Source organism: Paralichthys olivaceus, chromosome 9 (assembly GCF_024713975.1).
Source record: "Paralichthys olivaceus isolate ysfri-2021 chromosome 9, ASM2471397v2, whole genome shotgun sequence".
NCBI lineage: Eukaryota > Metazoa > Chordata > Actinopteri > Pleuronectiformes > Paralichthyidae > Paralichthys > Paralichthys olivaceus.
In genome coordinates this window covers 9,044,288-9,059,549 of record NC_091101.1, presented here as the reverse complement: position 1 = coordinate 9,059,549, position 15,262 = coordinate 9,044,288, and the positions used below count along the sequence as shown (strand labels likewise).

General features: G+C 42.1%; 1 protein-coding gene across 11 annotated transcripts in view; it reads right to left on the bottom strand.

The window, feature by feature from the left end:
• Positions 1–15,262, bottom strand: part of LOC109644373 (rho guanine nucleotide exchange factor 9) — a 42,402-nt gene that overhangs the window by 5,285 nt on the left and 21,855 nt on the right. For 6 of the 11 annotated variants that reach the window (XM_069531090.1, XM_069531096.1, XM_069531100.1 and 3 more), the window contains 9 exons: positions 12,804–12,983; positions 11,066–11,155; positions 9,813–10,013; positions 7,526–7,705; positions 6,934–7,166; positions 5,830–5,959; positions 4,786–4,917; positions 3,091–3,334; positions 2,699–2,767 (listed from right to left, as the gene is read on the bottom strand). In XM_069531090.1, coding sequence (XP_069387191.1) covers positions 2,699–2,767; positions 3,091–3,334; positions 4,786–4,917; positions 5,830–5,959; positions 6,934–7,166; positions 7,526–7,705; positions 9,813–10,013; positions 11,066–11,155; positions 12,804–12,983 — 1,459 coding nt within the window. Of the gene's footprint in view, positions 1–371; positions 440–2,675; positions 2,768–3,090; positions 3,335–4,785; positions 4,918–5,829; positions 5,960–6,933; positions 7,167–7,525; positions 7,706–9,812; positions 10,014–11,065; positions 11,156–12,803; positions 12,984–15,262 lie in introns of all 11 variants that reach the window. The other 5 variants (XM_069531091.1, XM_069531101.1, XM_069531093.1 and 2 more) reach the window with 4 other exon arrangements.

The window sequence follows — 15,262 nt, the reverse complement described above, 5'->3', positions numbered from 1 at the left end:
CTACGATGTCATTTAGCTACAGTCTACAAGCATCACAACTAGTGTAGCTCGTGTAGTTCAACATTAGATATTTGGAGATGAGATATTCAAAAGTTGCCATGGCATCTTAGGAAAAAAAAACATGAGAAGATAAGAAACAGTGGGGTAATTTTGCCCAAACACTGTTTCTGCAGGTTAGAAGGGTTCGATGTTATTTGTGTTAGAGGAACCTGTTTACTTTTGGGGAGGCGGGATAATGCTTGTAAACAGATTGTGAAGTGAGTGCATGCTCCAATGCCAACGTCAAATCAAGACACCTCCCAATGCTGCTTTAGCAGTTGCCATGGCATCTTATTGTGTGCTAGCTCTAAGGAGAACTCTAATGGATATACCTTTATCATTCTCAAACCATGTCCATACAACATGGCCCTCTTTCTCAAGATGAAATCTATAAATGAATCTGAAATTCAAGAGAGTACTTCACCTTGTGCCAGCCATGTACACATACAGCACTTAGAAACACAGACACATTTATTTACTCCTGACAGACATCTACAGGGATCCTAACATCAGAGAGAACATGCCAGCAGTGGTCACATTGGTTAATCAATACATCTCCAATGGATGGGCATGCTCATTGTGAAACTGGTAATAGCAAGAACATCAGTAATGGTAAATGTACAAACATCTAGCCTGGCACTAAAATGGCTACATCTTAAAGGACGATACCGGCAGCGTGGACGTGTGGGTCCTCTGTCTGTGATGCTTTGTCAGGAACTAGCATCTAGAATGACTTGTTTGACATGTTTTTCTGTTGCTGAGGTATCTGGTAACTGCTGGGGTTAATGTTGTTGACGTAGACACATGTTGTGTTACGGTAAAGGCTCATTTATGCTCAACGTCAGATACGTATATGGAAACGGATGGAGCCCTCAGTCTGTACACTGTGTACCCTGCTGCCGTCCACCACATAGACACCCCCCCACACACATATATCCTGTAGTATCACTTCAGACCAGCGCAAACTTACTGCTGTTCCTCCTTTCACAGTTATTACTATTTATTATTATGTGCTTATACCATTAACTGTTTTAAATCTTAGTATCTTTTTAATGTCTATCATAAATACTGTGTTCTAGTGAGGTGTGCATACAGCAAAACTCCAGCAACCCACCTTATAGCTCTGTTCTGTTTTTATATTGAGTTTTATTTTATTTCATATCGCAGTTTTTTTTATGTTGGATTTTATGTTGCACTGTTGTTTTACACTCTGCCCCAAGAGGAAATACATGTTCAGCTGTATACTATGTACATGGATAAATGACAATAAAAATTGGCTTGACTTCACCTGACTTGATCTGCGTTCACAAGTATTTTTTGTTTCGAGCCAAGCCTGACCCCTCAGGAAGGTGGCCTTGTGAGTATTATATGTGACGTAGGGGACGTAGCCATGTTGTTAAGTGTTGTAATTTGCTGCAGCCACACAACAAAAATGTCCGTCAGGTCCATTCATGTTACTAACCTGTTTAACGGCCACCATGAGCAGTGAAGCACTGAGGGACACGGCTGTGTATGTTCGCCACAGTTCTGCAATAAAGCTGCCAGTTCTCTACCTCTAGAGTTAGACTGCACTGTTTTACCGTTACCATTAATGAGACAAGGCAAAGCTAAGTCACACAAAACAGACGAAATGGAGAGCGCCATCATGGGGGATGGTGTAGCCAAGCGTGAAGACCATATGTCACGAGGAAATTTCAAAAATAGCTAAACTTTTTTTATGGAGGGACTTTGAGAGTTGGTTTGAAACTACAGGAATCCATTTGATGCTGCATCGCCCCGGGGACAGAGACAAAGACTTTCTTAAGTAACTCAAGTAACTTTCTTTGTATTGCTTAGACACTCCTGACTCATTACTGCTCTCTAGAGGTTTTATTGCATAATAACAATACAGGTTGCGTAGAGGAAACATGGAAGTATGGGGGTAGTGACGGTTACATTGTTTTAAATGGATGTATCTCTATACATATGTAAAGAAGGCATAAATGAGCCTTAAAAGAGAACAAGTTAACTTAAATCGTTTTTTTCTCCTGATTTTAAGGTGTCACATCATTCCATTGTGTTGATTACACAATGTAAGGTGACGGCTCCTTCCTGTACAATTTAGATGCCGTAAAAAAACACAGAAAATCGACTACACAACAAAGTGTTAGCTTAGAAAATTGAACAGCTATTTTTGTTCCCTGACAATCTGGATGTTGAAAGAACCATCCTAACAAAAAAAGGAAACAGTTCTCTATAGTGTTGAATCATTTCAAGACAAGCGTGACACAAGCCCCACATGTCACCAACACTGGTATCGCCCTTTAAACTCAATCATTCATGCAAACAGCCCTCTGTCTTTTCATTGATGCTTAACAGCTGCTCTACAACTTGTATCCTGTCATCCTCATATATGGGCTGACACACGTTTAACTCAAAGCAACAATATTGAAATTAATATGCAAATAGCAAGATGACAGGAATTCACGGGACTCTTCTAGCTTACTGAGTCTAATCTAGATCCATCCGTAGACAAAGTGCGCAGGTGTTTAGAAGAAAGGTGTAGCAGGTAGAAAAAAAAGAGAGCAGGTTGAGGGAAGAGTAAACAGCGATGAGAAGACAGAGCAGACCAGCGAGGAAAAAAAAAGGGAAATCACCTGATATCTTCTTGTTGCCTCACCTTTCTGTTTAGTCACCTTTCTCACAGTCATGGCCGCCTGACGCTTCTGGTACTCAGAGATCTCGAAACCTAAACAACAATAACATTGAATGTTGAGCAAATGTTCCATACTCATGTAACAAAACAAGATGTAACAAGAACACTCATCTTACTGTGGTGGATTCTATTATGTTTTTTAGAGTTAAGCTATTTTTACAATCAGAGCAAAGGCCTAATCGACACACTCACTTTGTTTAAATTACATAGCAAAGCTCATGTTAAGCACTGAATAAAGTCACTTTGTACTGTGCTGCAGGGAACACGACATGTAGCTGAAGTTCCAGAGCCCATTGTGAATGAAAAGCATCTCCCTGCTTTCCAAACAGGGAGGTGCAGAGGGGTGCGCGACTAACCGATTTTCTCGTCCTCCTGCACCATCTTCCTCTCCTCGTGGAAGGCCCTGAGCCAGCGGATCTTCTCCTCCGGCTTCTTGGCCAGGAAGATGTGGATCTCCTCGCTGTCTTTGTTGCACAACTTGAATGCGTTCTTCACACTGACATTGAAATCGTCGTCGCGCCCGTCTAAGGCGTCCCGCACCTCGTAGCGGTCCATGTCAATGCGGCCCTTATAGTACAGGATATCCCTGCGTATCAAGTCCTGGGTAAGAACAGGGGAAGATTGTTAATGTGCATGTGTGTGAATCTTCAAGGTCCTTCCCTTGGTATCTTGAGACTTTGTAAAATGCAAACACGTTCCACACTCACTTTCTCATTTCTCCGTAAAACTGCAGCTCACCTTATGCCACAAAAAAATTATATATTTCAACAGTATTTTATACAGACACATGCTCTACAGTACAACAGCCCTGCAATGAATCATATTTTCGTGTAGTTAAAGCTACTCAGTCATTGTTGTCAGACCGTAGTTTCATTTTTGATTGTAGAACCAGTGAAGCCTCAAAAAATAAACAAAACTATGAATATTTAATTCACTTTTTTTTCCAGCTACACCAGCATGAGGGCTGCAACCAATAATTATTTCTAATCAACTATTCATTTGCTATTATTAATGGATTAATCTTTGAGGAGGGAAAAACGTGAATCACAATTTCCAACACAACAAAACATTCACCTACTGTCACGTAAGACTTGTTGTTTGTGACCAACATCAAACACAAATAACCTGAACAGACAAAATTCACATTTTGCAGAAAAAACATCATCATCGTGACCATTGCCTCAGGCCCAAATAACATCCAGTCACACGAAAAGGTCAAGGAAGGTAAAATAAGAGAAGGCAACAGGATCTTTTAATAAGCATACAGAGACAAAGCTGCATTCATGTGCTGATAAGAGATGAGAGGAAAAGATAAAGTGGGGCTACTCGCACACCCCGAGGGCTGCCATTACACATGTTGTACCGAAGACGCTGAAGCAGGAAGTGTAGAACAAAGGCTAGAATCTATAATTTACTATGTCTTGGAGCTGACTTTATTTGGTGGACCAGAACAGTGGACACACGTGTATGATCTGCAGTTTATTTCTGGTGCAAGAGATCTTCAGATGTGATAGAGGGGGGATGAGGAAAGAGAAATAGAAAGACGCTACACCTTGTATGTATTATATTTTTATTCTCTCTGTTTGTGTGTGCAATGGTGAAATTATTGTTCCTCTGTGTGTACACGTGCGTGTGCGATGATGCAGTTATTCCTGTGTGTGTTTGTGTGTAAGTGTCCGTCTGCATCTGTGTCTGCGTCTCCGTGCGCATGTATCCCTGAGTCAGCCGAGCATGAATATCCGTCTGACAGGAGAGAGCACAGCCTCAGTGCATTAAAGCCCAAACTACCACAGCTCCATTTTGTGAAAGGTGCCGAGGATTGGAAGGCATTTCCTCCGAGCGCTGGTGTGTTTTATTCGGCATTATGTAATTTGTTTTGCAGCTCTCAAGTAAGGTTGAAGAAGTCACATTGTCCCAGAGCATCTCCGTCAAATGACATGTGATACACAACTTTTGAGAAAATGGAGGTTGGGGGGAGATTTTTAGCTTGTCTGCTTTTTTTTAAGCCAATAAAGTCTTCAAGTAAAAAAGTAAAGAAAAGCAACAGCTACCTTCTTACAGAGGACCAGCTGGTGATCAAAGAGGAAGAAGACTCGCTGCTGGCTGCGTCCATACGGCTGATAGATCCATGACAACTCCCCTGTGTAGATGAGCTCTGAGCTCCTGTCCAAGATATCGTCTCCCTGGACACACACACAAACACAGACACACATTTAGTAGATGAAGAGAACACTTTTGGTACAGCAAACGTGCTCAGTGCTTGTCATCCAGTTGTGTATCGTTAGCTTTGTCAAGATAACTGTTCTGATCGACTTCAAACTTTATTTCTGAGCAACTAAGAAGCTACAAATTATTGTTTGTAATTATGTCTTCGTCCACATAATTAGGGTAATATGTTTTGTTTACAAGCTCAAAAAGCAAGCACAGTTTAAAAAATAATTGGGAAGTCAGGGTAATGGTTTGGGTCTCAAGAAAACTTCAAAAACACTTCACTTCCTGGAGTCCTCAGAAATGCAGCCACCAACAGAGAACTCAATCGAACAAGTAGCTGTTGAGACATCATTGTCTCTCTTTCTTTGGGTTCTCTAAGGATTAGGACAACACTTTCTAAGGACTCTTACACTTGACGGTTAACAAGACAAGGTTGATTACTCGGCAGAGGAAGTCTAACAGAAAACACTATCAAGTTGCATGATGGGAAAAGCATCTTTGGGAGCTGATATGCAGGATATCTCAGCGTCAGCTTCATTGATTTGGACTTTTATTTATTTGGCTCTTACAAGTCTCCTAGATTTGTTAAGAAGTAAAGAATAATCCTTGAAACAATGTTCGAGAAGGTAACTGCAGGTATTTTTCTTGATTTGAAAGTGAAAGTTGAAAAGGTACCTTGTTCAGTTTCTTACAGTCAAGAAGTACTTCTTAAAAAGATGAAATATTATTGCACACAGGTTTGGTGACATATGGAGCAAAAGGCAAGTTCTTCCATTTGCAAAATGAGTGGACATGTGCACAAGAGTGGACCAAATGTAGCCGGTAAAACAAGTGATGGACATCAGATGTTTTGTAATTACGCCACACTCAGAACAAACACATACCTCCCAGTCCAGAACAGAAGCTTGCCACTGGGCGATTTTGTCAATATTCTCCAGCCTCCTCTTCCTCTCGTTGATCTGCTGAGTGACGTTCCGCATTACTGCCAGGGCTGCTGCCACGTATCGATAGTCACTGTGGACAGGTTACACATAATTACACCAGTGTGTTGAAGGCTGAACTTATAGCTCTTGGAGACTGGCCGCTCTTTTAAAAAAACGTGTAATGTTGCAGTAGTAATGGCCTATTAAAGACAAGGGTTATAAAGTAAAAGTAACAGCAGTACATCTGCAGGAGCACAGTCATCAGCCATTTTCTCTCTCCACAGTTAACTCTGACTGCGTCTTTGCTAACTGAGCTGGATTTATCCCTCTGGCTTAAATGTGCTATGGATCCAATCCTTACTTTGAAAGATAATGTGTGTGTGTGTGTGTGTGACAGCGAGCAGGCCTATATCTGGCAGATACTCCACAGCTCCTAACAGTCAAACACTGTGATCTGGCATGCCTCGCTGGCAGAGCTGGCACCTATCCCTCTCTGGCTGAGAAAGTGTGGTTTGTAAATGACCTGGAGCTGGCTGAGACACGCTGAATCATTCACACCATGTTTCTGTGAATTTGCGCGCGTGAGTTTGCACATCTGGATGCTGATATATGCTCATGAGAGATCATGTGCAAATGTTTAGATTGCCTATTGTTCTCCTGTGCTGTGCATACAGTGTGGAATGTTGACACTTGTATATGTGCCAGCAGAGCCCAAATTCATATTTAATCTGCAACCTATTTATATACAGAGCTCTATGCAATGATCACATGGCTGTGTATTGATATGAAAATGATTTGACTTGCTTATGAACTGCCGCACTGTCATGTACATTTTTAGAACGAATGAGGTTTCCTGACGCTTTCATCTCAAATATCCACAGAAAGCTGTTGAAGCAGTGCAAAACAACAATTGTCTCAGTTCATGCATGGATAACACACCCAACACCAGCAACAGCTGCATCGCAGCACAATGCATCTGGAACACATTGACCCATCAGTAATACAATTATTTTTTTGAAGTAAATAAACTGCCATCAAAACAGCAACACAGTCTGGGTACACTACCTGTGCTCCTGTGCGGTGTATTTGAGAAGCTCGGCCAACTGGAGGGGATATTTGCAGATTTTCTGGACAGGGGTGAGCAAGAAGCCATCTATGGCGATGTCAATCATTTGCTGGAGGAGGCGACAGGCCTCGAAGAAGTGCTGGTACCTGCCATCCCTCATCAGTTTGCTCAGCTCCATACAGGCGTCCAAGTGGTTGTTACAGTACTCTGAATAGATCCAAAAACCATCTTGCTGCAGAGTAAGGGGGACAGAGGTGCACGATCAGAGAGGAGAATAAGTTATGTCTCCACTTTTTAACATGCATAGAAGAACCATATGTGGTTCCTTTCATTTTTCCATCAGCTTTTTTCTCAAGATCATGACTTAATAATCTCGTTATCCTGGAAATACTGTTTTCTGGCAACCTAATTATCTCCACAACTTAACTCTTATCTCAAGATAAGAAGATAATTAAGTTCTGATCGTGAGATAACACAACACAACACTGACACAATTATTAGCAGTTATGTCTGCTCTCGGCTGGACAGTCAACAGTCAGCTTCCATCCTGCTTTAAGAAAGGAATGCTCAGCCTATACCATTTGAACTCACATGTTCTAAAAAGCATGGTCCGATTTCAGAGAGGTGCGGGTCCTCTGTGTTGTACTGTTTCTCCAGGTCTCTGACGAAGCCCATCTGGAAGCGGTAAATGTCCTCGATGTTGCCAAAGATGACCTTCAGCTGGTCGTCGTTGAACATGTCCACACGCTTCCTGCACTGGCGCAGGTAGCCCTGCAACAATATGGGTTACAGTGCCTGTGAAGTTTTCAAACATGATTCCAGGTCCTATAGTGTGACATGGCTGCAAGGCTACGAGTCAGAAAATGCTACAGAAATGTGTAATTTATACCTCGTCACTCTCATATTCTCTGGAGTCCTTTAAGTCTCAAAATAGTTTTTTCTTCTTCTAAAAATGCAAGACAATGAAGTTGTATGATCTTTTGTTTAGCTCAATGATTTGCTCTCACAAGATACGTTTCTTGTGTATACTTATACAATATAACACCTTGAGTGCACAAGATTAAAAAAACCTTTTGGGATGTTGCACATTCCTATTTTGTTAAATCTTTCAAAGAAAACATTGAAGAAGTCAAAAAAGGGTTGAACTGGGTTCTCAATTTGTTAGTCCAATTCTTGTTGGTAATTCAATTCCCTGAAGCTTTAGAAGAGATCTGCCATAAGAGGCAGGTCTCTTTTTTTTGCAATGTCACACTCGGAAGTCACTGTTGTCTTTCTGAAATACACATTTGTTCTGTTTCTTGAAGTCAAGCTCAATCCAAATAATCATAATTTAGGCATTGGTTTAACCTGGGGAATCCTCCTTTAGAGTAATGTAGTGTGAATGTTGAAGACAAACATGCGTTCAGAAGAATTTTCAGTACAAATGATTGTGTGTGTCTACAAGATATGAAGCATCATAGCCACCATAGCAACTTAGTCATTCAAGTCATTTAGGGTTCCATTAAGAATCACCTCATGACATTTTGACTTAATTGAAGCCAGGATGGCCACACACACACACACGTCTCCTCTAATTAGCTTCCCTGAATCTGAAAACCCTTTTACTTTCACATAGGTCAAAGACAAAGTTTGCAAACAGTTAGGAGAAAGTAAAAATCTTCCCTTGGACTGGCTTGTTCGAATCTACTTAAGACAGTTGCAACACACAGTAGATTCCCCTACACATATTATAGTATGTGGAGGCACCCTGCATTTTACCATTGTAACCATTAGGCCTCACCCAAACTACAGACTACAGAGGGTTAAGGAAAAACTTGCTCTTGACTGTGAGTCAATGTGATGCAAAAGTATTTTGCTCTGTATTGTGATATGGTTGCTATGAATTTCTTTAAACAACTGCTTCATATGTCAAATAAAAAGCTCAACACATTACCTGATTCCTTTCAGGAAAATCAACTGATGGAAATAGACTACTGTATTTAACAGCAGTAAGAAACAACTAAGTAACTATGTGTGATACAATGTTTGTTTATGCAAGTCTGTCTATTAGTACTGGACACATTTATATCAATATATTGTTTATATCACTCAATGTTGCTAAATATTACGATAAATGTCAAATTAGTAGTTTAAAGTTCATAGACTGATTTTTGTGAAGGTTGTATTTTTAAACTATTCTTTAACATTTGATATGCAGCAGAACATTTTACAAATCTGAGTTAAACCTCCTCACTGTGAACTGTATTTAAAGTGATGAACTAATATTCAGCCAAACACTGATTCATTGTCAGATGGTTTCAGTTCAAATCCACTCGCTATCAGTCTAGTTTTTATGGTGCAGTGCGATCACTCAGTGGCCCCTCTATCATATTTGTGAGATTTGTTTTACTGATCTTCTCACTGTGCTGTGGAAAAACAACAGCCTGGGTGGTGTTCTTATAAATCACACTGCCTCTTGATTTTAGATTCTGATTTAATGTGTCATGTGTTGAATCCTTATAAAGGCTTGTTACACAATAATAATAACAGGGCTTGTGTTTAATTTTACGAGGTGTAAATTCTAGCTTGTCACTTTGGCATGATTCATAATATGATGACAAATATAATCTGGGCTGGATCACTCCAAGTGAGGCTGCTACCACTACTGTGTACAACTAACATATTGTGTTTTCATATTTGAGAAAGAAACCTTTATTTTTGGACTGTTTTGGAATCAAAAGAAAGAAGATATGCCTGGAATATGTGGGAGTGCTAATAATTCCTACTCGAGTCTTGTGCAGCATCAAAACGGTTTTTCTTCTCTCACACTTCAGTTCCATACCATTAATCTCTTCTACTGTACCTTGGTATAAAATGCGTGTGCAAGTGTTTTTAGTACCTCACAGATGTCCTTGAGGTGTTTGATGTAGTGTCTCTCTGTGCTCATGATCTCATTGATGACGTTGGCTCTCATCTGGTCTCGGTTCTGGAGGGGTGAGCCCAGACACAGGCAGTCATTGGTCGGGTCCAGGTGCCCGTTCTGCACCTCGCTGGTCCCCTCAGCTGGCTCTGCTCCCCCGTCCTCCTGGTTCACCCACAGCTAGGGACACACACATTCACACACACACATACAAACACACACACACACAGAGCCACACACACACACTTGAATATGAAATGTGCACGGTTAAGTATAAATCTGATTTAAAAAGAACAGATATATTTATGTTTCATATTACAAAGTGTTTCCTATAAAACTGGTGCCACTCACTCTTCATCAGTATGAATGCACATATCAAACACAAACACACATAAACACAAACACACTTATTTAGAGGGCCTCTGGTAGTTTGGACAGTGAGGAACGCTCTCAGCCCGACATGTCAGAAAGGTGTGGGACAAACTGCCAAACACGCCAGAGCTTAAAATAAGCCTCTTTCTGAGACTGTTGCCCAGAGGATATTTAACGCCAAACTTTGGCCCTGTGTGTGAATCAGAAAAAAATAAAATCTCGCCCTCTGCACATATACATGCATATAACCTCACAATTTCTTCACACAATTACGACCTCACCAACATCCACACACACATACGCAGATCCACATACATAGTATTCCACTCTCACTCTCAGAAAAGGCCAAGTGAGTGTGGTTTCAGATGCCCAGCAGCCAACACCTGATGACACACAGTTTGCCAAGAGAACATCAAAGAACCGACGGGTAGAATGCCAAACACAAGATGAGAAATGCAGCGCCACAGACAAGCAGAGTGACGGGTGGTAGAGCACTGACTGCAGACGAGAACTAGTAGCGCAGCATCACGACTGAGATAATAGTCAGAGTCAATAGTAAAAAAAGTGTACAGAAGAAAATTATCCATATTTGAAATGGAAAATGAATGTTCCCAAAATTACTCTGCTGTAATTCTGCGTGAGAGCATTTCTATAATTTGAGTATAGGCCGTACAGAAGACTTGAGATTATCATTACTTTTGACTCATCCGTTCTGCCTCTCTATCGACCCTACTGAGGATGATGTGATAACGTCAATGGGTTCATGTTTGGTAATGTCGAGGGTTACGTTGCGTGGACATACTGGAGCGGGCGGGTGGGCGGGCAGGCTGGATGGGTGGATGAAGCTGGGAAAAACGCACCTTTGACGTGGTGTTTTGGAACCGTGGAGTTGCTATGGGGTTGATATAGAAAACCTGTTTTGTTTGGGGCTGAGGAGGGTGGGGTTCCACCTTGGAGAGAGAGAATGACAGAACAAAAAAAAAGATACTGGTTTGGTTGACAGTCTGTGGTCAGCCTGTCTGCCCTGCCCTCTCAGGAGTGAAAATATGGACGGGTGGACAGGTGGGAATGGCCATGAGGAGTGTCTTGGGAAGAGGAGGAAGGTTGGGTATCTGCTGTCGAATCCCTCATCTACAACAAGGATGCTAATTCTTCCTTCAATACGATAGGTGAAAGAGGTGTGGAATAACATGTAGCACCTGGATCAGTTTCTCTGTCTTAATGCAGTGTTGGGTTTAGTTAAAGTCAGATAATTATATAATCACAAAGTTAAAGCTAGGGTTGGTAATCCTGGACAAGCTAGTAAAAGCAGGTTACACTTGCAACCGACACATCCCAGCCCCTCCCATCTACGCTCTTGTCAAAGCTACGCCCCCAAAACGTGGAGCTCGCGCAAGACGCAAAACCCACAATAGCTTGGGGCCATAGTGAAAACAAGCTTAATGACCAGGTCCGGAACCTCCAGCAATTGTATGATGTGTCAGTGCCACTGCACAATGTGCAATCATCACTTTTTCTGTCTTGATATTAACATTAGGCAAATGTTGATCTCCTCAAGTGTCGCCATCTTTATTTCTTTGTCTGTGATGTGGAATCTGGAATCTACTGGAATCCTCCAGTAACACATGTAGAACAAGTATATAGCGGCCCTTAGTAGCATGTTAGCATGGGGAATTTAACCTAGTTTGATGCAGTAATGCTGGCTAACCAGCAGAAGCTACGTCTGGCAATGTAATCATCTGGCAAAGCTAAAAACATCAATTACACATTATTTGTCATTAGCAATAGAGGCACATTGAACAAGGAATGCATGTTATAGCTTCCATGATAAGAAGTTTTTTGGCTCTGACTTTAAGTATACCTCTAAGCCAAGTTCATCATGCAAATGCTTTTTGAAATTTTCTCAGCACTTTCTCTGCCAGTTTTTTGTGACTTGCTCGCTAACTTCTGGCTATTGTCTCTAATTCAGCGGTCTACATCTCCCGGCTGAAGACTCCGGTCATTTGCAGTGAGAGCACGTGCAGGGTGCTTGCAGGCAGGCAGGGCAGTTAGTGACAGACAGGTAGCCTACGCCAGCCAAGAATGGAGTGATTGGTCGTGTTTATTGAGGGCCATAGACACCGGCTTATTTTTCTTTCAGACAATTATTTATTGATGGCTATTAGGACGTGAAGAGGATTTCAACAGGGTAAAAAGAGTTTCAGGAACAAACCACCAACCCTACCTTTAAGTGAACAGGTACATTTAAGTGGAATTCAAGACTAGTAGCAGAAGGTGATACCCAACAAAAAAAAGTCTCATCATCCTTGTTTTCGTTGTCCCTGATCACACGAGGAAGGCTCTGAGCAAGCTGTTCTCTGATCTCTTGAGTGTTATATATTAACAAAATACAGCAGTATGTGTGTGTCTGTGTGTGGAGCAGGCATATAACTATGTGTGTTTTGTGAAGATGGCAAGACAATTGTGCGATACATGTGCCCCTTCCTACTGTGTATTTATCAGCTTTTGTGCATATGCTCATGTGCCTGCACTTCTGTTTGTGTGTGGGTGTGTGTTGTGTCTATGGTTGCTGTCCAGCCATGGCTGCAGCGAACTCACCCGTACAAAGCTGGCAGGGAACCATCCTTCCTCCTCATCAATCTGGCCCCACCACCAGTCCTTGTTGGAGGCGTCCAGCACCTTGATGACGTCACCGGCCTTAAACGCCAACTCCCGGTCCGCCATGGTCACATGGTCCCATACCGCCTCAGCATTGACGATTGAACCTCCACTTATCAACTAGAGAGATTGGAGGGAGAGACAAGGCGATACCTTATGTTTTATTCTCGTTACATGGAGCCGCTGCTGTGGACGTACCACCACTTAATCAGACAAACATAACTGTAAACACTGACCAATAAATATGGACCCACATGATCTAACAGTGTAAATCAAATTTGAAACTGATTGTAATACAGCACTCAGCCTCATTTTGGCCCCAATTTGTGTGAATCCTTGTTGTTAAACCCACTCAGATTACTAATGGATGCAAACACACACCCTCAAAGCCAGGGCCCACTGGCAGCTTAGGGATCGCAAATAGAACAACACAATAGCTCACACAGACCACAGTACAAGACAGCAAAATACGACAACACAAAAAAGGCAGAGCCATTAGTGCAGAAACAACACAGCGTTCAGAAGCACAGCACCAGTCTCCACACAGGGATGGTAATTGGCCCATTATGACATTAGAATAATTACACGTGTTAATGTAATATAAATGCTGAGGAGCAAACAAATGTGAAGGGATAATCTCCCTTCCTTCATGCTGTCACCAGGGCTTGTTATTGTATCTGCAGCACAGTCTTAGACCAAACATGGAGGGATGACTCATCATATTGTTTCTATTGATTTTAACATGATGAATAAATAATGTGGAAATCATGCGACACTGGGAGGAAATGTTTAAATTGTGCAATTGTGTGCATGTACATGGAGTGTTATTTTATGTTTATGTACTTGGTCTGTAAGGCCTCTCAGGTGATCAGTATTCTTTACGGGAGTTCAGGAGGCTAAAGGTTGTTCTCATTAAAAGACACAAGACGGTGGACAATGTTCCTGACAGCGACCTGAGTCTGACATCAACCATCTGCCAAACAGCACTACTATCCATCACGCTGAGGACTTAGCTCTGGTGTCTGGAGACGTACACGCACTGCACGTGCAGCCACACTTTTTTTTTTTAATACTTTGTATGCAGTAAACCTGTGTATGTATCTGTGGCACAGCTCCAACTCTTTGTTCCAATTGTTCTCTCCAAAGTAGTGTTCATCAGCATTCTCCGGTCCAGAGCTAACCATGCATCCAGTCCCTGGGGCTGTGGGCAGAGCAGGCAGTGCTAACCAAGCCTGACAGGAGCTGCTTGAGCTCTAGGTAAGGAGTTATCAAAGGCCTGAGGACAGCTTTGTCACGTGGACGGACATGATGAACAATTAGTTCTTCACTTGTATAAGACTTTTGCATATTAATATTGAGCTAGAGTTGTTGTTTTTAACATGTGACTGGTGAGGTTTTCCCTCAGTGATTTTAAGACTGCTTTGCCTGTTATAAAACAAAATCCCTAGATGAGGAAATCTTTTTAAAATGCACACCATTACTCCAGCACAAAAATGCTATTCCATCTTTCCTGCTGATGCAGTGTATTTGCAAAAATGTTCATGAGAAACAGCAGATTGTGTGTGTGTGTGTGTGTGTTTGTTTGTTGGTATTCATACAAAACCCCCCATGAGGATCTAAGCTCTTAGACTCAGCAGCTACGTTGCCCCCTTCAACCTGTACACAAGCATACCTCCCTGATGGCTTATTGAGACAGCTACAGGGGATATAAGCCAATCAGGGCAGAGGAGTGAACGCAGGGAGGGACGTCCGTGCCTGGAAGGGAAAGAACAGCCGTAGTCATGGCGACAGATGCTTCGCTGGTACTGACAAGATGATGGGATGAGGCTAGGGCAGGAGGCACTAGAATATTTCCAGATTTAGGTGTGTGAGTGTCTCTGCGTGCCACAGAGTCACCACTGAATAAATGCAATTTCACATATAAGCATGACAAATTTCCACGTTGATGTAAAATGCAGCTGTGTTTCCCTCTGCAGGCAAGTTTCAGATCAACGATGTCTCTAGATCTCTGAGTATTTTGACTCAATCAGGCATCACATAAGGCCAGAGCTGGGGGTAACAGCAGCTCCAGCCTGTATCTCAAAACTCTCCAACTACAGGAAGAGAGAAGGATCACTGCAAAACATGTGCCGAGCTGCCATGGAAACAGCACCAAAAAATAATACTCGATTCAGGGAAGGGAATTTTGATTCAAATCATTTATTATTGCACAACTGGATAGGACGATGCGGCACAAACTAGTTAAAGCAGAATCAGTTCTGCTTGACCGTCAGCATCTGACATCAGGACCTCTGTCTGGAACAGCACACGTAGAACAGATGAGTCTTGGCACGCGGCCTCGACATCCCCCTCCACCCAGCCACCACCACCACACCATTTTCAGCCCCATTCACTCCAAG